This window comes from Anopheles maculipalpis, chromosome 2RL (genome assembly GCF_943734695.1).
Source record: "Anopheles maculipalpis chromosome 2RL, idAnoMacuDA_375_x, whole genome shotgun sequence".
Taxonomy (NCBI): domain Eukaryota; kingdom Metazoa; phylum Arthropoda; class Insecta; order Diptera; family Culicidae; genus Anopheles; species Anopheles maculipalpis.
In genome coordinates this window covers 32,116,888-32,142,109 of record NC_064871.1, presented here as the reverse complement: position 1 = coordinate 32,142,109, position 25,222 = coordinate 32,116,888, and the positions used below count along the sequence as shown (strand labels likewise).

The following is a 25,222-nucleotide window of genomic DNA, read 5'->3' as shown; positions in this document are numbered from 1 at the left end:
TAAATTCGTCCTTCCAGTCTTCATTTGAAAATGTATTTTTTCCAAAAAATTGGACCTGGGAAAACATCACTTTCCTTGGTTTATTTTTGCTTTTCCACCGTTGCTGTTTTTGTTCAAGCTATTCTTTGTCGCGTGCTTTTAATGTAACCATAAAGATGCTATGGTCTTATGGTCGGCTCATCATTCCATCATGAAGATTTTAACATCCGGGCACAGCCGGGGTCGGCCTCTCGCTGTCGGTGGCAAAATGTTCGGTCACTGTTTCCATGTTTCCATTTTAAGAACGGAGCCCCACAAAGTAAAAGGAAGGTGGAAAGCATCAACGAGAAACGGTTTGCCAGCGAGGAAAAGTTGGGAAATGGAAAGTGGTCAACATAATAACCTCCCCCCCCCCTTCCCCCCCAGCTGGTGGCGGAAAAAGGAGGCTCTGGTGCGGGCGAATGAACCGAGAACGAGCGAGCGAGAGATCCGACATTTCTGTTTGCTTTGCCATACGGAAAACGGTTTGGTGGTGGATGGCTTGAGGTCTGCAAAAGGTTGCCAGATGCTGGAAGTAAAGCTCCCGCTCTCTGTCACACACACACACACACTAACACATTCACACGACTACACTGCAGCTTTCCAGCATCAGAATTATCGATCGGTTTTGGCTTTCCTTCGCTCTTGTAAGGGAAGCACACCATCCAATCTGGGGCCTGGGCTTTCGAGGTTTCGGGGGGCCTTAAGCTGAGCTGTGGTGTGGTGGTGTGGCTCGGTATGCTTTCTGGGATGCTTCCTATTTGGACTTGGGTGCATGATGGTGTTGGTGTGTGCTTTAAAGTGTACCATTACTAGGAACGTCGCAAAATCAAAATTTTGACACTGGGATGCTGCATAATATTGAATGACTTTACTGAGAGAGATACTGAAACTTTAGTCGTGTTTTTCGTTGGCTGTGATTATAATCTAATTGATGTATTGCTTTCAGAATGTTAGGCAAAATTTATTTTATTTACTTGCTTGTGTTATGTGAAGCTTTTCGTTCAATACCTTAAACGATAGCAAGTAGCCATAGATGAGATGTGCCACTTTAAGGCTCAGAGTTGCGTTCGAATATTGTACTGTGGAAATAGGAGGGTCAGAAGCACTACTTTGGTAAATGCTTTTCCTAACTATCCTTGACTCAGGGAAACGTGAGGACGTAAGTGTTAGTTTACATCGATCTCTCTTAACGTCCCTTTCACTCGCAACATCATGCCTTTGGAAGCGCGAGAGAAATAAGAGCTTTTATGAAACGGAGGTTGATGGTAGTGCGTACCAGTGACAGAAAATGGTAGAAATTTGTTAATTTTCTACGCATTAAAGTGATTAAAGCGGGACACTAACTCAATGACACTAATGTTATCAATGAGCTTCCACGCTGTTGGCTGTTTTGATACAATTTCTGGTACGAATGAGTATTGATTTTTCCCTTTTTTTTGGCTGCAAACAACCTCGAGAGGCCTGTTATTACTGGCCTCTATGAATTGATTTTCCAGTCCTGCGTTTGTCAAACATCAACACTAAAAAAACATAATTCAAGAAACACAGCCAATCTGTTGTTATATGTAAGGGTTTTCGGAGATAACCTAAGAATGTTTCTTATCTCCGCTCTGTTCAAGATGTAATGAGCTATTTACACTGAACTTGAATTGAAATGATTCAGTCCTTTAGTTAAGACATTCTTTTTAACTTCTCTACTCAGATGCTTTTCTTGGACAGGAACAGAACGGCAGTGTCAAAATTATATCTACTAATTTTCCACTTCATCTGGAGCCAGAAGTTCCAGAAGTTTGTGTAAATATTGCTAGATCATCTTGAAGACTCTGTAAATTGATTTCTCTTCGTAATTTCGGATAAGATTGATAACCAGTTTTGGAGTGTGAAGTTCCGGCAGGGATATCACAACAATATCATGGCAAGAGTAGGTTGAATAGCAATGTCATTTTATTTCACTGTATATTATGCTTTGTATATGGTAAAAATAGTTAGTACATTTTTTGGTAATAATTGTTTGCAATAGTTTTGGCAATACTTTTTTGCCCGGGATAAGGCACACAAACGGGAGGAAATGCCTTGTTCTATTTTTGTTCAATTTTTTATTTATAACTTCACAGACTATCAGAGATTACTCAACGTAACCACCCTCGGCATCGATGACCGCCTGTATCCGTTTCCGGAACCTGGAGCATGCCCGGACTTCCATAGCCTTGGGCAGGGCCGCAAAAACGGTCTTTATTTTTTGCACAAATTCTGTTTTTGTGTTACAGGACGTTCGGTTGGTGTCGCTTTCAACCATTAATCCATCGGGTTGAGGTCCGCGGACCTGGGAGGCCCAAACATTGCGGGTGGTAAAGTCGCAAAAATTGTCTTTAAGCCATTTTTGCGATTTGGCGGACAAGATGACGAATATTGTCGCCACTCATACGGCCTACCATTGGCCACTTTGATTATCCAGGGCTTGACGACCGTGTCCAGCAGCTTCACATAGCTGTCCGCGTTCAGCCTCAGGCCCTGCTTTAAGAAAGGTGGTGGCATCACATCCACTTCCGATGACACGCACCCGTACGCCATGACCGTTTTTGGGAATTTTGTTTAAGGCACCCGTGGAACGTCGGCAGCACAGTACGCAAGCCACCTGTTATCTTGGATGTTTAGTTTCTGATCCTGACAAAAGTTCTTTTCATTCGAAAAGCACCAGATCGTTTCAGGCTCCGCCGGATGCTTGGTATTGTTAAGCAACCTTTTTGCGTGTGCCAAACGCTTCTTACGACCCTTTTTTTGTTAAAAGCGGCGTTTTTAAGACGCGCAGCGAAGATCCTCATTCAACGCATGCTTCACCGTGTTTGGGGCCACACCAATTTCAGGCGCAAGAGCTCGAATGCTGACCCCTGGATCCTGCTGCACTCGCCCTTGCAATTCGTGCCAGTACCCGTCGTTCCGTAAGCAATCCGACCGCCTGGTATGATCCTTCCGTTGTAGAACAGCCACAAAATTTCCGTTGCAGGTTTCAACCTGCTTGCGAATATCCGTCAAGGTGTTTGATGCACAATGCGGCGCCGTCTTGATCATCATGATACGCGTAATTCGCTTTCATAGTTCTGGCGGGTTTCATTCAATCACGAACTACAAACGAAATGGCCAAATGTCAAATTTATCTTGCACAGGGAATAGTTGCTGCTATAGTTATGGTTGAGTTTTTCTTTCTTAGTCTCTAACTGTGGAATTAAACTCAATCTACGGGAATCTCCGCTAGACGGGAGGAATCTACTCTTTACATCACAACTTTCGACATATTCACAGGAGTGACAGCCTCTATTTCGGCGACAATGCTATCGCATTGAACATATATTAAAAGCTTGATAGGTTTCTGTTCCACAGCTCCTACCCCCATGTAGTAGTCCTGTGATAAATGGGAAAAGCATGCCGGTTTGGAAAATTGATGAGTTCACAAGAACGTAAGGAGAGTGAACACAGAAAAGAAAGATCGATTGCAGCATTTTCGGTGTCACTTATCCTTCTGGCTAGCAAATTATTCAGTCGAGCTTTTATACCGGGATTATCTTGACGAAAGAGAGAAAGAGCAAGGGAAGAGTGTAGTTACAGTCCTGCCGTTAGTTATTTTTGGGCTTGGCAAGGCATAATAAATTCCAATTACCATCGCTTTACCTCTATGTCGAACAGGTTTGGAAATATTTATCGATTAATTGTTGCGTTTAGTAGCAGGCATGAGACATCACCTCGGAAGCTGAAGCTGGAGTTAATCCGTTACTGTCGTCGTTGAGTTTGTTGTGTTAATGGCGCACGTATTATTATGAGTTCGTGCTTTTAAGCAGCGGATAATTATTCCAGCCCTACACATATGAGCATTGCTTGTTTCAATCTATTTCCCCTTCTCGAGGAAATGACCTACTTTATTGGAGTTCTTCTGCTAGCGTAAAGGAGCCATGATAAATATGGACGGAGTATAGGAATGCCAAAACAAACATACCTTAATGGGTATGTTGCTGCTGACTTTTGGTTGACGTTTGGTCGTTTGTATACACATGCCAGCTCTGTTCAGAATTAAGATGGAAGAGCGTTTTATTCCTACTACGGTTCATGGAATGAAATGAGCCTCCAAGATGGAAAAGGTGTTTCTAAAATTCTCTTTGTGTTCTCAAAGACGAATTTCACATCATACTCAACCATCAGTCTAGCAAAACCTCCATCATAAATCATTTGTTATACTGAAAAGCGTCTACTGCCCAATAGATACCATTCAGTTTAGGCGTATCATGATATAAAGGGCATTTTTCCATTTACTAATGCCGACGCCTCCCTTCACCCACATAGGAAAAATGCAGCACTTGATACACTTCATCCGGAAAGATGTTTGCTGCTTCCGTGTTTTGCTCAGGCAAAAATTCTATTTTAAGCTATTTATAATCCCATCGGGTTGGTGCCCAGGTAAGACGCCAATGTGTGGGCTGCTGGCGGGAAATTTCATGCTCCCTACCTCCGTTCTCGGTTCCACCCTTGTACCCCCTGGATTATGTCTCGTGAATTCCTTAAAAAGAAGTGCTACAAAAAGCAGACATGCAACTGCAACCGACAGCAGCGCACCAGCCGACTCGGTGGAACAACGCTGGTGATGATGATGATGGTTAGAGGGAAGTTTCCATGTTTGACCTACATTTGCTAGTGTTCGCCCCGGTTTATCGTTGTCTGCAGTGATGTTGGTGTTTTTTTTCTTCTCCCTTTCCACGGTGTCTGTTTCGTCCCTCGGGTTGCGGATTGCTGCTAAAATGCAGCCGTGTGCGCGCGGGATTGTTTTGGTTAGCAGCGATGCATTTTATGGGTGCTCTGTTTGGGAGCGTCTGTTTTGGTTATGTTGTGCGCTTCCTTCATCGGTCGGATCGATAACGGTGGCCGGCGGTTCTGGCGTGGTACCGGTTGCGTAAGCGTTGGGGTTTTTCACGGAAATAGATATGCTGTTGAAGTGGAAAGTTTGAAAATGGAATGATTTTGATCGAAATATTCTGTTTAAAGTTGCATTCTGTGTTGCAGTTGTGTTTGCGGCAACAACTCTTTTATATCGACAAAATATTTAATACAGATTTTCGATAAATTTGATGCTTTATAGTGAAAACATGGTCGTAAGCACGTTAATCATGATCCAAGTGTTACCATTGATTGGAGCAAACGAATCATCTTTAAGTCTTGAAAACGCACAGTCCGTCACTTTTGTCTATCTCCTGTGGCTACTGCACCAGTCCTTAACAACAATAAAATCCAAACAATTCTAGATGTCACCACCAAATGCGTATAAAGCATGTTTCTGATAACAACTTTATCAGAACTGATACAGGGGAAATATTGAGCGCTTAGTTTAAATCTAGTGTTCTACATGAATTTTACATAAAATTTTTATTGTTTTATTGCAGGATATTTATATAATTCATTTATTATTGTAAAATAAAAAAAAATATTATTATTTTTTTTTAATTAAAACCCTATTTCTAAACTACGAAAGCCAGGATGTGAACCTAATATTTAAATTTGTAATTTGATACAGTATTTTGATACAATTTTTCAACTTTAATATTTCATATTGGAGCGGCTTCATCGCTATAAATAGCGCTAGAATTATTGTGAATAAATTAAGTTCAATTAAAACCAAAACATAGGCTGATAAACATTGGTAGCTGGTAGGAATTCGTCTGTCTGTTGAAATTCATTTGCTTGAAGGAGAAAATCGATAATTCACAGCACATCATTCGCCATTGCCAGCTGCCGTGTTGTCTAGTGCGGAAGTCTACATAGGTATGAGTGTTTCGAGCTCAAACAAACACCCACCCACCGTGTTCAGCAAACGGTAGCGAAAGCTTTTATACACCCCGGGAGAATGGCAAACGATCGCCGTCGCCGTACACACCTGTCCGTGGTGTGCATGCAAACCTGCCGGGAAATGCATTCGCTTTGTAACGCAAAATCAATGATGCAATTAGAAAGAGACAAAAAAGGGATGGAAAAAGTGTTTCAAGGAAGCAAGGAGAAGTGTGAACCGAATCTGTGACCAACGGCGGCACCAGACAGACAGACAGACAGGCGAGCCGCGAGCGAATTCCGCAACGTTTATGCACGTTGGTTGACTGGTTGGCTTTCGACTCGATTTGGCAAGTGAAATGCATCAACATCACGCATCTCCGGTGTGTGTGTGTTGCCATTATAATTTTATTGCCCTGAAAACACTTTCCATTGCCGGTGCGACTAAAATGACCTGGAGAGACGGAGAAACCTGTTCATAATTGACCTTGCTTTGGCGTGGTCACAACACCAAAAATTGGCAACCTGTTTCTGTCGCCAGCCATGCTATTGTGGGTATGTTTTTGTGTCGCTTATGGTTGAAAGATGTGTCGCGTGTGATAAAACACGTGCTGTTTAACATGGGAAAGGAAGCACTTAAAACTGACGCTGAATTGTCTAGTAAAACATGAACAGTTTGAACTGGTGAATTGACTTCACATTGAATAATATTTACTGACGCGAAGTTCCGAAGTTAACAGGAAACATTATCCGTTATGTGGCTGCCAAACGAGGTGTCCTTCACCTCAAATTTTGGGGTATATTAATTTATATCAATTATAAACCAATATCATTGGTAGAACTGTTTATTGCTCATATAAACACGAAAAAGACAACCTCCTAAAAGTATGGGATGGATTTATTAGCTCTTTCTATAGTTTCGCGATCAGTTACTGTCTTAAATTTACATGGATTGGGTAAGGTCCTTCGGCAGAAGTTTGCCCAAAAATCCTGTTGATCGCTGCTGTGGAAGAGTCTCTTCGAATGAAGACGCGTCTAAAATGTTTTAGGGGCTCCATCACATCGGTCGGCTGTACGTAAGGGCGATTTGCATAGAAGCTTCCACGACCAAACAGACAATGATAGGAAGATCTGTCACAATGGGACAATAAAACCTCATGTTTTCTCATAAGAGTCTTAGGGAGATCCTAGGAAGATTCTATTACCTTACTGGATTAACGATAACTGTCGCTGGGAGGCTGAACCTGATACAATCCTCGAGGCGCTTATGTATTCGTTTCCTTTAAGTTGCTCATACACAACGGATAATGCTATAATTTACTGGCTGTATATCAAACACATAAAAAACGCTAGATCACAGTGCCATCGATTGAAAAAACTTCGATTCCCAGATCAGCCTTTAATTAAATAATTTGCTCAATGTCTCAAGATTTTCACGTTTACACCTACTCCTTTCACAATGATGAAAAATTACAGAAATGTTAATAGATTGCCTTCTCTTTATTTTCGTATGCTCTGCAGTAAAACATCGAAACTACCGACAACGATGCATCCTTTCCACGGTAGACTGAAACATCATCAGAAGAAAAAGAAGCAGCACCAACAGCAGCAGCATTCAACACATGCACCCAGGAACAATTGGCGGCATCTACCACTCATAATACAGCTTACCAGCAGCAATAGCTACTGGCAGCATACAGCGCAAAAAATCTTGACCAGCAGCAGTAACTACAATCTGCCAAGATTTTACAGCAACGAAACGTCCGTCAGTTGCCGGTGGTGTAGTGCGGAAAGTGTTTTGTGCCGGGAGTTGCATTTTTTGCCTAGAACAGATATAATACAAAGTGCGGTAAAGCAAAGAATAACATTCTTAAAGTGAAAATATGATGCAAGCATGATGAGACAATAAGCTACTCATCATCATCGTTACAGAGAACAGTGAAAAGTACGTGGCAGAGAAAGGGAGAGGGAAAGGGAAAGCTGTATCCCTTGTACACGTGTAAAATAGTAAATGTTGGTAGCGCTTAATTGCCAGTGCATAGTGTATCACTTCCCATAAAGTGATCTCTAGAGTAAGAAATCCAAAACGGAAGTGTGTCCGAAAAGGAGTGTACCATAGCAAATCGACACGCAATCGACGTGCTTCCCTCGTGACCCTTTTGATGCCGGTGGATATCGTCGTCGGGGAAAATTTAGCAACTAAGAGCGTTACACCTGAATGTGCGTAACGCGATCGCTACTACCTCTTGCACTGGACCGCGGGTGACAAAATTGGCGTCAATTGACTTGGCATTGTGGGTTGACACTATTGACGGAACAAACACCATCGACAGTGGTTTGGGAAGCAACCTTGCAAAGCACAGGTGGTAGGATATTTGGTACACGTGACAACAGTCGTGAGGAATAGCAAACAAAAGCAACAATGGCCACCCCAAACTACAAGGAGCTTAAGCTGCAATCGCCAGCCGGTGCTGAACCGTTTCTGTACAATTGGCCCTTTTCGATTGGTACCGGGCACGATTCGGGCATTGAGCTAATCGAGAATGTGCGTTGGGTGTGCGAGGACATGCCGGAAATCAAATCGGCAATCGAGGAAATCGATCTTAACAAACTCGACACGGGCGATTATGATGCAATGAAGAATCTTTGCGATCGTTTCAACCGGGCGATCGACAGTGTCGCGGCATTGGTAAGAACGCAAAAGCAATTCTTGAATTTATACTTATTAGACTTTTACTAATTGCTTTTTTTTTCTATTTTTACAGGAAAAGGGAACATCCTTATCAAATCAACGGTTCACCTACCCTTCCCGTGGACTTCTGAAGCACATCATACAGCAAGTTTACAACCAGGCAGTGGTAGAACCGGAAAAACTAAACCAGTACGAACCGTTTTCACCGGAAGTGTACGGCGAAACGTCGTTTGATCTGATCTGCCAAATGATCGATCAGGTAAAGATCACTGCAGATGATGTGTTCGTCGATCTAGGCTCGGGTGTCGGCCAGGTGGTACTACAGATGGCCGCTTCGACACCTGTCAAGGTGTGCTTCGGTATTGAGAAAGCGGACGTACCGTCGAAGTACGCTGAGGGTATGAACACAACGTTCAAGCTGTGGATGCGCTGGTTCGGCAAGAAGTACGGTGACTATGAGCTGATTAAAGGAGACTTTCTAGCAGACGAGCATCGGGAGAAGATTACATCGGCAACGATCGTGTTTGTGAATAACTTCGCCTTTGGCCCTAATGTTGATCATCAACTCAAGGAACGTTTTGCTGATTTGCGGGACGGTGCACGGATCGTTTCTTCGAAAAGTTTTTGTCCGTTAAACTTTCGCATCACGGATCGGAATCTAAGTGACATTGGTACGATCATGCACGTGAGCGAAATGAGCCCACTCAGAGGTTCGGTCTCGTGGACGGGTAAACCGGTCTCATACTATCTGCACATCATCGATCGCACGAAACTGGAGCGGTACTTTCAGCGGTTGAAAACGAAGGGTACGGAAAATCACAACGATGGTACAAGCGGTGGTGGTAGCGGTTCACATTCGACACGATCGTCGCGATCGCGCAAGGACCAAAGCAATCACCACCATCCGAAACAGATCACGAACGACGATAGCACGTCGGAAAGCGATACGGATGTGGTCGGGCCGACAACGCGCAAAACGTGGTCGGACTGGAACAGCGGCAAAGAGTGTAAAACAAGTCCGTCCGAGGAGGAGAACAATAATTCACCGGTGCTGCGTAACGGTCGTATACCGGTGGCCACCAAGAAGCGTCGAAAGATTACACGCAACAAGGCTACGGGCAAGAAAACGGAACTGGCGTCCGCCGCTAGTGCGTCGGCGACCAACCGGGAAAATATCGGTGTTGGTTCTTCGGCGTCTGCCGCAGCAGCTGCGGCATTGGCTGGCGGAAAGAAACGGGGCCGTGTTAAGGGAAAGGGACGGCAGCGGCGTCCACTTAACATTGCCGGACTTGATTTGCTGCATAACGAAACGCTACTGAGCACATCGGATCAGATGATTGGCAAACGGTTGCCACCGGCCCCGGGATGTGTGGATCAGCAGCTTACCTCGCTTGCGGGCGATATGCAGCATAACGAACTGGACATTCCGGATGCGCCTTCGGAGACACCATACGCGCTACAAATACTGCTCGATCTATTCAAGTAAGTGTTTATCCTCTTGGGGAGGGTAATTTCAGGGCTGTTACAGCTGGCGCGAATTTTGCGTTTCGCGCTTTTACTCTACATCATTTTGCACTGTTTTACTCTACATCAGCGCGGATTTTGCGGATATTAACAAAACATACTTATTAAATCGTCATTATTTTTGTCTCAGTTCGAATCGGCCAACATTAAATCGGCCAATTAAAATCTATTAAGTTCTCGTTTTAACATTGGGCTTAACTTTAATGGGCGACCTAAGAAAGGATACTGATTTTGTTTGTAAATGCAAAAATGATGAAATAATTTTAACCTGTCCGTTAAACGGATCCGCCTCTTAGTTGGATTAGACCTCTCATGAGCAAGTCTATCAAAACATCAGATGGCCGGCGACGTGAAGGCTCGTTAAGCCAACCAAGAATACGATCTTTTTAGGCATACAAATTTTAGTTTTTTTGTCATTCACTTGATTCACTAATTCCATGAATTGCTCTCGTATTGGTGCAGATTTGAAAATCCTGTGCATATTTCGCGGTATCTTCTGTAATAGCCCTGTAATTTTTTTAAATGTTTTATTCCCTAGCGATACAGCGAGGTTCTAAATATACTCATCAATGTATCTTTCTTTCTTACCGTATAGGGCTCAATTTATGAAAACCATCGAAGCGATGCGCAAACCATCGTACAAGGACAACGTTCAGCAGCAGTTCGATCGTGAGAAGGAACGCAACCAGTGGCTAATGAATCGAGCTGGCCAGCTCGAGAAGCAGATAAAGGTGCTGATCGATGATAGTGTAGCTCTGCTAAAGGCACGCATGAACGAACTCGGCATCAGTACGACCAGCCAAAATGATTTGCTTTGTAAGGCGAAAGAAATCGTTGGTCGGCATAAAGAGCTTCAGGTGATGGCAGCCAAGTTGCAGAATCAAGTAAATGTAATCGAACAAGAGCAGAAGCGGCTAGTGATGACACATCTTACGAAGCTTAGCTCCGAACAGCAACAGCAGCATCAGCATCCACATCAGCAGCAGCTACACCCGCATCAGCCCTACATTAAGATGGAAGATACCGAACTGACATCGTCAAGTTCGAACGAGCTGGTACTGAAAGCGATCGCAAGTACGCTATCCCAACGCAAAAAACTTTACGCGCAGGTGTCGAATTTGGAATCAGAACTAAATCTGATTGAAAAACTAACTGAGGAGCGAAAATCGATGGTAGTTGGACTATCGTCTACATCGTCTGGTGGCGCCAGCAACCAGGGCGTATCGTCCACTGGAGCGGCATCTACCACATCGACCATTATTGCTGTAGCACGAGCGACGGAAGTGCGTGACCGGGAACAGTACGTTGCTCGTGATCGAGAACACGTGATGCATGTGGATAAACAAGGGTCCGATTCGCTCCAACGTACGATACCACCGGTTAGTGGTGCAGGGGTAGGTTCGACAGGACCGTTGCATCCTCCTCCTCCAACTTCAGGAGTTGGATCTACACCTACAACCGTACCTCACACGCCCGTAAAGCAAAGTTCCGGTAGTTCGTCTCGATCGGCACAACGAAAGTCTCGCGAGAATCGAACGCGTTCGCAAGAGTGGCCCGAAATACCGGACATTGGCAAGATCGAGGAAAACAATCCGGAAATTCTCGCACAAAAGATCCTTGAAACGGGAAGGCAAATTGAAGCAGGAAAGCTTCTTGCTGCCGGTAAACACTCTTCAAAAGAGCGTGTTACTGAGGGAAAGCATGCAAACCCGGCAGCGGCGCATGGTTCTGGTGCAGTACAACCGGTACCGCTCACTACCGCTCATCAACCTTCAGCAGTTGTTGTGTCTGGTTCACCGCAATCATTTCCTCCTCACCATCAACATCCACAATCTCAAGTAACGTTAGTTCATCCTCATCTGCATCATGCGGATGCGGCGTTGATGCCCGCTCCGGCTTCTACTATTAACAAGCCACATCATAGTCATCATCGCAGCAGTAGTGGTGGTGGTGGTGGTGCTGGTGCTGGTGGACTACCAACTGCGCCCGTTGTGTCATCCATTCCAGCGAGCAGTGGTGGTGGACCACTTCCGAAGTGTTACGTACCTGGTCCCATGTCCAACGAACTTCATAGCGGAGGCGGACGAAACGCAGCGGAAGGAAGTACGGGAGGACGTGGTGGAGGTGGAAAGCTGCACGACTCGCACAAGGTAGTTAATTTTGAGGATCGTCTCAAGAGTATAATCACCTCCGTACTGCAGGGTGCTCCAAAAACGGGAAACTCGGGATCATCAAGCTCGGCATCTACGTCATCGGCGTCACCACTCGGGAATGTACCGACGCTGTCGTCGACTTCATCTACGAGCGCATCTGGCCATCATCGCAGTGGAAGTCATCAACCGATCATGGTTGATCCTCACGGTTCACCGTTAAAATCAGCCTCATCAGGGTATGGTCCGGCAACAGGCTCATCAAAGGCGATCGTTTATCTGCAATCTTCTCCGGGAGCTGTTCAATCGCATCACCAGCATCAAATGATGACAGCGCATGACATGTCGGCACGCTCGTCCTCGGGTGGAAGAGGACCCAGCCCTTCGGCACATCATCCATCGCATCAACAGCAACAACATCAAGCACATCATCATCAACAGCAACAACCACCGCAGCACGTACAGGTTAGTCAGTCACAGTATCAACAGCAGCAACAATTGTCTCATCATCCTCCGCACCAATCATTCCATCCTCAACAGCAATTCCAAATGCACCAGCAACAGCAGCAGCATCAGGGTATGCTAAACGTAATCACCAGTGTCGCCGCACATCACTTAAACACCAGTACCTCGCCCGTGCCAACGTCTCCGTACAAAATGCATCCCACCGGACCGCCGGCTAGTAGCAGCAATAGCGGTGCTGGCAATCCATCGGCAAAGATCTCACCAAGCTCAAAGTATCCGTACGCGAAAGGAGGAACACCCGTAACCGGGTTGAGCCATCACTCGCCAGGATCGTCGTCGGCCATGAGTACGCATCAACAAATTATGCAGCAGCAGGAGCGAGAGCGTGATCGTGCAATGCTGTATGCGGCTGCCGCTGCCCATGGAGGAGGATTGCCGATTACCGACCATCCTTTACATCATCCCTTACATTCGCATCATCATCATCATCGTGGCATACCACCACCGTCGGCCATGAGTGATGGAAAAATGCTCGAATTTAAGGCACCGGAAAACTTCCGGTACGATCCAGTACGTGCAAACAGTAGCAGTGTGCCGGGTAGTAATGTACAACCAATGCGCGACACGTCACCATCGTCCGCCATATTACAGAGTCATTCGCGCAGTTCATCTACTAACTCCCTCGATAGTATTCCGGCAGCCGATTATGGACCATCGTCGGGAGTACGTTACAGTGGCCAACAACAGCAACCAATCCCGCTAGTGACACATTCGCCCGGTGTGGGATCGCAAGGATCTTCTGGTTCCGTTCCACAGCAAGGGGGAAATAATTCTCGACCCGGATCAACATCATCCCAACCCGATTACACGCAAGTTTCGCCGGCAAAGATGGCACTGCGAAGACACTTATCGCAAGAGAAATTAACCCATCCATCGGCTGGAGGAGGAGCACCGGTAGGTCCCGGTGGCTCCGGTTTGGGTACGGTGAAAACGATCGGCGATCTGGTGAATGGAGAAATTGAGCGTACGCTAGAGATTTCGAATCAGTCCATCATAAACGCGGCGATCAACATGTCGTCCCATCAGCAGCAATCATCTGCGTCTTCATCCGGAAACTCATCGGGTCCTCCACCTTCCGGAGGCAATACGGTCATCAACACGAATGTGCAACGACCCGAACGAGTTAGTATCCGGTTGTTGGAAGAAGCGGGACATCTGGCAGCAGCAGCAGGTGGTCCACCAGCGCCGGGAAATGGCGGTGGCACGTACAGTCCCATTTCAAGACCGGGAAGTGTGGGAGATAATAGCAGCAAATCACCCGTCCACCATTTACACGGCCAGAGCAATTTAGCTTCGCTCGCTCAGGTAACGGGATATAATCCTAAATCGACCAACCACAAAGGATCCAGCTCAGTGACCGTACCGAGCTCTATCGTGTCCCCGCATGGTACAGCGCAACGGCAACAATACTCACCGGCACCGGGCAGTGGCAGCGTTCCAGTTGGGGCAGGTGGTCCGGTATATCAGCAATCGACAACTTCCCGTGGTCATGAGCGGCATCATACAGCGGGAGGTGATCCATTGCCATATATGGCACTGCCTCGTGCGGACATGAAACCGTACCTTGAGTCGTATTTCACCGACGAGCACAACAAGCGTCAACAACAGCTGCATCAGCAGCAACAGCAGCAACAGCAGCAACAGTTGCAACATCCAGTACAGTTACCCTCACCATCTTCAATGGTGTCTACAGGGCTGGGTCATCATCAGCCACATCAGCAGCAGCAACAACAGCACATACAACATCAGTCTTCGCTTGCAACGCATCGTGGGAACCATCCGGTGGATTTGCACCGCGGTCCAGTGGTGATGGGTGAACCGGGCATGATGTCACGGTCGCGTGGCGAAATGATTCCGATGGATGATAGCAGAATGGAACGGTTAAATGGCGGACAACCGTTGGAAGGTAATGATTGAGCATTGCATCTTGCTTATAGACAATTTAGATATCGGGATTATAAATTCTGTTTAGATAACAGGTCAACAAATCAACAACAAATTATTTTGCATGATGTAAATGATGATGATGCATGATGAGGGCTTCGATGAAAACTTTTAATGAAATTCCAAAATTAATCGTACAAATTTGTATTTTGCGTACTGAGTAAGAGTGAGTAAGTTGAGTGAGTGATTAAATCTTTTTAATGAATGATTTAAATAAGCTCCTCACATCTAGTTTTTACAACTCTTTTGGGATTCGAATCGCAGAGTTTTTGAAACCCTTTTATGTTTCGAATCAATAGAAAGTTTTAAAAACTGTTTTAGGGGTTCAATGTGCAGCTAGTTGTCACAGCTACTATGAGAGGCGTGACTTCGTTGATAGAGCTAATCCTGCTGCAACCCTCCAGGACATTAAAAATAAAGTTAAACGTGGAAGTATTAAGATATCTTCACTGGATACGCTGCTTACGCTACGCGAATGACAAAACACGGTTTCGGATTCGGATTCGGATTTGGATTCTGAGATTTAAATCCTTATAAGGGCTGGGCTTCGAATATTCGAATCCCTATTATAATTTCCTTTTCTTAACACTTATCGATTTATCAGTTTTAGAGAGCTTTTCTTCTACACTCGAGATGCTCAACAAAATTCCGTTTGGAACTCTGAATAAATTTATGAAATTGAACACAGTTTCAACCCCGAATAAATTAATGGATACTAAACAAATTAGCTTCTCCGAATTAACAAAGATATTTTATCTGTTCTTTCTTTTTAGGTCTTGCGGCGTCATTGCAAGCACGCGTGATCGCCACACTCAAGATTAAGGAAGAGGATGAGGAGCGTCACAGGCGCGACATAGGAGTCCATCACAACAGTACTTCCGGTTCGGTTCACAGTAGCAGCAATAGTAACAGTACCAATAGCAATATCCATGCTGGAAGCCTTCAGATAGTACAAACTGCACACATTAAGTCTGAAAGTAAGTAAATGAAAAAAAAAATCTGAAAGCACGAAAGACAACTATTGTATAACGAATGTTTTGTTATGCATTACAGAATACACCTCATCATCATCATCCTCATCTACATCGTCCTCGTCTTCGACATCGTCGCATCACCATCAACATGCGCTGAAACGTACCTCACCGATCGTGGAACATCCACCTGGAACTCGTCCACCAAAGATGCTCTATACGAGTTCGTCCTCGGTTCCGGTCGGTATCGATTGTCCGGATCCGGACATGCTGCACGTATCACGCGGCAGTGTACCGCCCAACAGTATCGTCGGGCATGGCGGCCGTGGCGGTTTGCTCGTGGCACCGCCACTAGTGATGAGCCCGGAAATAAACTCTCTGGTCGATGACGGTCGGCATCATCATCCGCTGCACGTACGCCACAATCACCATTCGCGCAACGACGTTGACGGTAAGCATGTGGTCGGATTACATTTCCGCAATAGCACACCACCTTCCCTCCCCCCGAACAGGCAGGTGACTGCTGTGGTTGGGTCGTTGTATATACATTTTATGTTGAGTCGTAATAATTTAGTTACTCTTTTAGCTTTCATATCATTTAACGCTTTTGGTATGCATTTTGCTTTGAATGATAAAAGTAGGATTCCCGTTGGTGATGTTTAGTGCTAGTTTCCTCGTTACTATTTTCCTTAAGCAATAGCAATTTTCTAACTTATTTGTCGTGAGATGATTTATTGATAGTGTGGAACCATTACGACATGGAGCAGTTGTCACTCAAGGTCGCCAGAAAATGTTTTAGATTTTTTTTCTTAACAAAAATAGACTGATATAACACGTTTGATGGATTGATATGTCCATCACATATTGGAAAAACACGTTTTTTTAGATAAATTGTGGTATTAACTTCCAATACTATTTTGAATCGACATCATATGTTCTTTGATCGGTGGCAATTTTGTGTCGATTGACGTCTTCTGTAGAAACATCTTTTTAGCTGTTCACTTATAATCTATAGTGTGTATAAAACATCTGTTTAATGTGATATTTAATGCACTTGTATTCGCAATAATCAAATTTTATTACTCTACGATAACCTAACTACCGTAAAAATTCTATTTTTATCCTCTTGTTAACAAATATTCCTTCCTTTTGCTCCATTGAATCTACCTTTATATATTATATCTGCTTCTGAATTAGTGTGTAATTTGTTGTGATAGTACATTCACAACTACAGTCAAATGAACAGATGTTTTGCACGCTATACTAAATAACGCGCACAAAAAAATTCGGTCCTCACACCGCTTCGCTGGTGTAGTGGTATACTTCTTTCAATATACATATATATTTAGACATTTATGTTAATAGAATTACTTTCGGTTTTGTCTCATTATGTTCTAGAAGGAACTACTACTACCTCTACTACTACTACTACTACTACCATTAGTGATACCTACTGTCGATAGTGCACGATTTACGAGCGATTAGATCGAATCTCCAACTCCTTCTTTCGTCTGTTCCTTCCCCGAAAAGTAGGTACGAGTAATGCGAGTGTGTGATCTCTTACTTTTGGTTTTAAACAGTGTTGTTTGCGGTTTATCCTTCGATTTGTGTGCAACACTGTGTGCTCTGGCAGCAACAATTCACTAGTGCTTTCTTCACAATCTTAAGGATGTGTTGGGTTTATTTTGTGTTCTTTTTTCGTTTTGGTGTGCGCATATAATACATAACATGCTGCAAAAATTTTCAAACAGAGTACCCTCTTGTGTTCTGATTGTTTCATGGTGTTTTGTTGTTATAATTGTTAACACTTTCCGATGGGTACGTTCGTTGTTTAACCGTTTGTTCATGCTAATTTATCGTTTAATCTTTACTTATTTATTTTATTCCGTACGATGCACCGTTGATGTGAAACTCACCTTGTTATTTTAATAAATAACCACAAACAATTGAAAGCATATCAAATATAATTTACAACAGTTCACAAACACACATCGTACCTTCTGCTTCTCCACTTCCTTCTCCTTCCGTATTATCTGAATCTTTTTTTATTCGTTATCTTTTTAAAATCTCACACTCAATAAATCATCTCATAGCTTGATCGGTAGTAAATCTTCTCTGTATTAATCCTTCATTTTTTTCATGTGCTATTAGATAGTTATAGTATTTTTAGTTTTTTTTTATCTATCATTTATCTAAAAGTACTTTTAGTCAAAACTGAGGCCTAACTGCTCGTAATTAGTCAAATTATTAGGCTTTATGCATATTCAAAACATTTTTATCATTTTAATTGACATTGTTGACACTCGTTTAATCCGTCGTACTCATCTTATTTACTTTATTTACATTTGATTATTACGGTCCAGTGCCGTATTGTCGCGTCGTACTCATCTAATAAATAATTTTTTTAATGCAAAAGTCATGCGCGTAATATGATCTATAATAGTAGCGAATAAGTTGATTTGTATTTTAAAGCATAGCATCATGTTAACCAGCTCTCTCGTACTAAACTCACCGAATCTTAAACAACCCAGCATACATGTATCCTCTTTCGGATTTGCTACAAAATAACAGCCTATTCATGCTTCATAATAACGCTAAACAATGAACCAAAGGAATAGGGAATGTATCATGTATAGTGCAGGACAGCTTCCAAGATTCTTCGCTCATAGAAAATGTACACGTAGCGTGTGGAAAATGTGAATGCTTTCGTATATCGTTGCGCGTACTGCAGTGGGAAGGGAACACAGGGATCGAGTATGGCTTTGAGCACGATCGTCGCAATATACATTTTTTATACATATATACTACTGTCAAGCATCAAATCGAAACTTTGAATATTTACTGTGTGTCATCATTGTATAAACACAATGTGTGTGTATATATTGGTCTTAGGCCACGGACTGATCTCAACTGCCACTACCAATACTACTACTACTACTTCTACCACTGCTACTACCTCTACAACCACTACTACCATCAATACTTCTACACCTACTCCTACTTCAGCTGTTACGGTCGGTGGTAGTGGTGCTTACAGTAGCAGCAGCAAAGACAAACCTGGCGTTAAGTCAACGAGCACGGTGATGTCTGCAGTGGACGGAATCAAACCTTCAAAATTATTACCGATTCCACCCGGATTGACGATGGCAATGGTGGATAGTACATCCTCCGTTGTGCCATTCAAGATACCAGCGAATGTACAACATCGCACCGAAGACGGCTACTGCAGCACTACTCCCTCGCAGGCGGTATTAGCCACTGGTGGTAAGGCTAACGCTACTAACGTTACTACCACTATCATAATCAACAGCGTCACCGGTACGATTGAGTGCACTACCGGCAATGGTGAGCGTTCATCCGGGACGGTAACGCTCAACACCAATGATCTGTCTTTGGACGGGCAGCCCGATGTTGGTTCTGGTACTGGGAGACCGGTCGTAGAACCGGTGGTGTACAAAATTCTCAATGCGGTTGCATCGAAACCGCCCCCCGGCAGAATGACCGTTGGGACTGGTGACGCTGTAACCACCTCCGGTACTAGAATTAACCTTAAAAATGGTGGATTTAATACTACTACTACTGCGGGACGTGATGGTGAACGGGGTCTTATAGTAGCGTTGTGTAAGCCAATAGTTGGCGCCGGTGGCATTGGACCACGTGTTGAGGAAGATGGTGAAGGTGGTGACCGGAGATGTAACACTAGCATAACACTCTCCCGTAGCTTGGGTACCGTAGTTGGTCGTGGTCGTGTTCCTCCATCGAAGGTGAACATTTCGCACCCGGATTCTGGTACTGTTGCTGCTAGCAATGCGGTTAAGATTATTACCGTTCCCGGTGGTCATTATCGGGACGTTCTTAAACCGGCAACCGTAGCAACTCATGCACTGAACGTAATAACACCGAGCTCCCAGCATACCACCGCAACCGTACCGATAATAATAAGTGAACAGCAGCAACAGTATCAGATTCGTCGCGATGTACCGGTACAGCAGCAACAATATTTGCACACATCTTCACTGCATCCAACGCCCAATTCCTCCTTCTCTCAGCCCAATCCAACGAACGGCGAAGGAATCGCATTGGCTAGTACAGTAACGACTGCTGCTGCTGATGGTGCTGTTAGTAGTGAACCAGCCGTGTCTGGTAAGGACCGTAGCAAACCCACCCACTAGAAGAGCTCGGGTAGCCAAATGTGGCACCCGTACTTTCCCACCCCGAAAGCTTCAACAAAACTCAAATAGCGGGACCAGTCGGTAACCACAACGCACAGAGAGGCAGTGTGGTTGCTGATGCCTCTAGTTTGGCTATTAGGTCCCAGGGAAAAGGAAGGTTGACAAGGAAAAGCAACTGAAAGAAGGACATAGCGCTTGCAGGTAAGTTTCGTAGGCTACGCTGAAAAGTTTAAGACCACAGAACAGAAATTCAACTAATTCTTACGAGTGTACGGTTTGCAAAAGATCAAACGGGCAGGGATCATGATAACACTGGTACAAAATCGATAATTTTGTATAAACATTTTAGAACGTTCTTCATCCAATCTTAACCCATCATAGACAAGCCAATAACATCAGGAAAAAAAAAACAGGTTGGGAAAGATTTACAGCTACCGCAAGCAGGGCTGTTGCAAGATTGAGAAAATTGAATAGATAACAGTAAGGAAAATTAAAAAAATAAGATAATTGCTCATCTGTTAGGTCTTTAGGGACATCATTTTTGTCTTGGTGTGTTAATTTGTCATGTCATGTTTGTCGAATATTTCTGGTTCACTTCGGGTTGATACGTATTCTCAACTTTTTGTGGTGTTTGTCCAATTTAATTAAAGGTGAGAAAAGGGTAAAGAAAAGGAAGAAAAGAGATAAAGTTTATGCAGCTTGTAGAAAACTCATCATCCATAACAACATAAACACAACAATTGCATTACAAAATAGGTCCGTGTAAAAAACAAAATGGGACAAGAATATTTAACCAACGGTAGTGTACATCAAATATTATGATATAAACAGATAACGAAAACAAAAATGGCAAGTTTGTAAAACTGTGTTTCCTTACAGGATGAATGGTGAAGTCATACTTATTAGAAAAGTATTTGAAACATAAAACAATAACAACCAAGTGGGATTATCATCTCTATCCCACTTTCTTTTCTCCTTTGAATTCTAATTTGTTATACTATAGCCATTTTTTTGTATAAATTCATTTTCTATCTACACTAACGTTACTACTTTTCCTCCATTTATACATTTGCCAAAAGAAGCAAAACAGAAGATGTAAATAAAGTAAATCACTGAACAAGAAATTTAACTAAAGAAAAAAAGAAAATAAACACTAACAAAAACGAAATAACATACACATTAAACTATATATTTGCATTTCAAAATATAAAAGAAAATGAAATGAAAAAGGATCTAATCTCTATAAAAAACAACATGTAGTGTTGTAAGTTAAAATTAAGATACTATTTACTCTACATAAAACTTATGATAATTAAGAAGGAAGCAGGCGGATATGATGCACATAAAAGATGGCACGTGCGGTGTGTTTGTGGATAAAAGAAGATTATACAAGGTGCGGAAGAAGAAAAATGAAACAAATTAGTGATCTGAAAATCTCGTCCAATAATAACCAATTGGCTCTCGAGTACAAGAGCTGAGTAAAAGTTGATTTTAACATTTATCATCAAATTTATCAAGTGGCCAAACTGGCTTCTCAACTGCTTTTCCCGTGGCCGAGCCTATTTTATATACATTGTTCTCAACTCTTCGTGGCTTTTCTAAGAGAATTTTGTATCAAAAGGTCAAAAGCTCTATTTTTCGAATGTTACCAGAGTTTTCTTAGGTCTCATAGCCCTGAGCATAATAACACAAAGACATTTCATCAACTTTTTCGGGTGGTTTTATGTTCGTGAGATCCTTTCACATTAAATTATCTTACAACAAGGCTTTCAATTGCAACAATAGACTTCAGGGTCTTTACATACCCCTGAATACCATACATACCTACAGATTGAGATACACTGTAGACTTGTACTTCAAAATATGCCAAAATTGAATAATCTGAAACCGGATTATGTTCTAGGCGACCGGGGGACAAAAAGTCTGGGGACTGGGAGTGACATGAGGCTTCCAATGTTGTAGGACTACGTATTGAGGTGCAAAGAAAGGTTTGATCGCAAAGAAGTAGAAACTCTGACTATAGGGTAGAAGCCTTGTACCTTCACTTCCTATCTTTTTATAGCTTAGGACTCAATAGGTGATGTTTTGGGACGAGCCCGCGACGAACTAAAATATGTCCTTCATTTACCCGTATTGATCCGATATCAAAATTTAATCATCTTCACATTTCCCCCCCCCCCCCTGCTATGCTCTGTACCTGTACAACATAGTACACGAATGATGTTATGAAGAAGATATTACTATAAAAAGCGATTTCTGTTGCTGCTGTGTGATATAATTGCATACGTTGATCGACTTTACATCCATTGCATGTTCTTGGCGAAAAAGTGTTATTTATTCTGTTCCACATTCGGTTTATGTTTGTTTGTTTTTTTTTCTAAACCTAATTCGCATTTTTGATTACGTGTACCCAAGAGTTCTCTTGATGTGGCTGTTAGTTTGCTCTTTTTACCTGAACGGCTTGCATTCCTACATATGATAGAAGACGAATAGAGTTGTTACTATCTGCTTCAAGCACTCTCAGCACTACCAACCAGCAAACAAGCACCTAGCGTATTGCACTATTTTGAATTATGTTATTACCATTTGAACTTCTTACGTTACTAGTAACAAAGTGCGGTAGTAGTAATCGCGCCGATTGTTTTGTTGGTTAAGGGTTTTTTTTTTATCTTCTCGCGTTAAGTATATCCATTACTATTATGATAGCTAATCAAACTTACACATTAATGTGTTGTAGTAGTACTAGCCATTAGTCGGAACGATTGTTTCGTGTGTTGCGGGTTTTTAGTTTAATGTTGTAATAATAAATGTTTGTTATCCCTGATTTATTGTGTTAAAATGGTGGTGATGGTTGTAGTTGTTAAACTCTAGACATGATTGTTGTGTTTTATGTTGTTTCATTTAGCCGTTCATATCCATTTCATTATTTCGTATTATTGAAAAGAATATAGGTTTTTTTGCAGCCTTTGGTAGATTTTTTTTTATAATTTTATAGAAAATCGTTACGATTCGAGTTATTTTCATGTGTTAGTAGCCTTATTTTCATCATAATTTTGTTTGAGCTTTAGTATTTTTTCTCAACTTGTTTCCAGTTTGGTTACTTTGTTTCTTAAATTTGATTTTATTATTAGTTGAAAAGAATAAAATATTTCACATCTTTATCCGCGTAGGACGTTTTTCTTTGCACCAAATAATACTAAGCATTTAGGAGACTTTCTTTTATTTTTGCTTGCGTGATATAGTTTGTTTCCTATAATTGTACCACAACGCACACTCATTTGTGGCTCGATCAGCATTTACCGTACTAATTCTCAACCTTTCTTTATTCGTACCATCTTCCTACCCATGGAAAATGTGCAGATGATGTGGTCGGTGACGATGAATCGAGCTGGCACGATCGCGTCAGTTCCGGTTTTGATCGGCTGGTAGCGTTTGCTTCAACCGAACTCGACAAAACGCGGCGCTCGAACGAAGACGTACCACCGTCCTCGGCGAGCTGCACCACCTCACCGGACAGCGGCATCAATCAGAGCGATCACAGCCGTACGTTCTTGTCGTCTTCGTCCTCATCGTCCCAGCTGGATGTGCCGCCGAGCAGCGCTAGTGTGGGCAGTAGCAGCAGCAGCAGTATCAGTAGTAGCAGCAGCAGCAACAGCAGTACCAGCAGTATCGGAAGTGTAACTGGTAGTCATGGGCAGCACGTTGGTGGTACACACACGCCAGTGGTAGCTGTTGGTGGTTTGTCGATGAAACACATGGTACCGATTATAAAATCATCACCTGCCGAGCCCGTCGACAGTCCACCGTTGTCGGATGTTGGATTACCCAGAACACCGAGTCCTACTTCGAGTCCACCGCTTTTATTCGGACATCCAACGGCTAGTAGCACAATTGCAGGTGCAGGAAATTCGTCCATTGTACTTCAACCATCGCTGTTGCATCCTCCAGGCAGTGGTACCAATGGAGGTAATAACGGTGTGTCAGCAGGTACAGCAGCGCCACCTGGTATCCCGTTAAAGTATCAGCGGCAATCGAAATCTTCCTCCTCCTCGTCGTCCGAGAAGCATTACAAGAAAAAGTTCCGTGAACGAAATTGGGAAGAATACGAAGAAAGCTTAAGCGGTGGCCGTAACAGTGCGATTAGCGTTGGAGAACCGATGGAACAACAGGACTATGCCGTTACCGCACTGACACACCGACCGGGCTCTACCAGTACCATGCTGTCGGCGGATGGTGGAAATTCGAATCCTTCAGCTTCGTCCACCACAATGTCACTATTGGAAGGTAACTCTCTTGCAGATAATGGTAACGATGATCATCAACTTGCACAACAGCAGCAAAAACATCATCATTCGCAGCACCATAATCAACAGCAAGCTGCTCAGCAACAACCGCAACAGCATCACCATAAACATAAATCGGCCAAATTTCGACCCAAAGGCAAAGACTGGCAAAACTGGGACGACGAGCATTCGAATGCGTCATCCGGATCGGCTACGGGTTCATCCACACGGGCGACCGGTCGAGGTAGCAGCCAATCGATAAACCATTCGGCCTGATTCTTCGTGCTAGAAAAAAAGAGCCTTGCGTGAGACGTCCGGACGAATTTTACGACCGCTTGATACATGCTAATTAGCCAATAGGTTTTTCAGTTTTGAACTAAGATTCATTAAGTTTTGAAAGTGAAGAGCAACTATGATGCTGCCACACACAAGCACAGTTAAAGGGGGCACGAATAATTTCGATTTGAAGCGGTTTATTTTAGGAAAAAGGCTAACTTTTTGCTTTTAAAGTTCAGGTTTAAGTTCCTAGTAAAGTTCGTCCTCTACTTTTACCCGCGCACCATCATATCCTTCATTGCCCAAATGTGTTTAGGTCTGGTAAAAGAAAATTGCAACTTTGCTCAAATAATTTAGTCGAACTACTAGAGACTTTGCTTTAATGAAACACATACCCAAACACATTTGATGTGTTCACCGTTTTGCGCCCGATCGCCCGAACCGAATCTCGTTCGTTAGTAGGACTCATTTTTAAGGTGGAAAACCCGGATAATGTGCGTGTACTGTAACTGCCATTAAGCCTTTTTTTTACCTTTTTATCCCTTTTGCTAAAGTGTTCACTCAACTAAGTTAAAACGGGTTGATTTCATTACCTTTAGGATCGATTTTTTGTGTGGATCTACAATTTTGCGAGGAAAAAATCGTGAAAAAATGGTCGAATTGAGTAAACAAAATGTATAGGAAATAGTCTAGTGCGTTATAATAGAAATTGATTGATTGATTTGATTGATTGATTGTTCGTTCTTCTAAACTTATTAATTATTTTCTAACGCATGTGAAACAAAGAAATCCCATGCATAGCAAAAATATTTTGCATCGAATTGCGATGACGAAGACTGAACCCTTTTTAACTGCCACC

The 25,222-nt window shown here is 43.1% G+C and overlaps 2 protein-coding genes across 2 annotated transcripts in view; both read left to right on the top strand.

The window, feature by feature from the left end:
* The window catches only part of LOC126557109 (F-box/LRR-repeat protein 7), a 440,460-nt gene that overhangs the window by 225,050 nt on the left and 190,188 nt on the right, over nucleotides 1–25,222 (top strand). The window lies entirely within an intron of this gene.
* On the top strand, nucleotides 8,243–24,363 carry LOC126566488 (histone-lysine N-methyltransferase, H3 lysine-79 specific). The gene is made up of 6 exons (XM_050223266.1): nucleotides 8,243–8,515; nucleotides 8,592–10,000; nucleotides 10,638–14,623; nucleotides 15,435–15,638; nucleotides 15,715–16,083; nucleotides 23,165–24,363. Exons 1-6 carry the CDS (start codon nucleotides 8,249–8,251, stop codon nucleotides 24,361–24,363), a joined length of 7,434 nt encoding a protein of 2,477 aa, XP_050079223.1. The 5' UTR covers nucleotides 8,243–8,248.

Coding starts and splice junctions, on each gene's coding strand:
- LOC126566488 (XM_050223266.1), top strand. CDS start 8,249: ATGGCCACCCCAAACTACAAGGAGCTTAAGCTGCAATCGCCAGCCGGT. Junction 8,516..8,591: donor TCGACAGTGTCGCGGCATTG/GTAAGAACGCAA, acceptor CTATTTTTACAG/GAAAAGGGAACATCCTTATC. Junction 14,624..15,434: donor TGGCGGACAACCGTTGGAAG/GTAATGATTGAG, acceptor CTTTCTTTTTAG/GTCTTGCGGCGTCATTGCAA.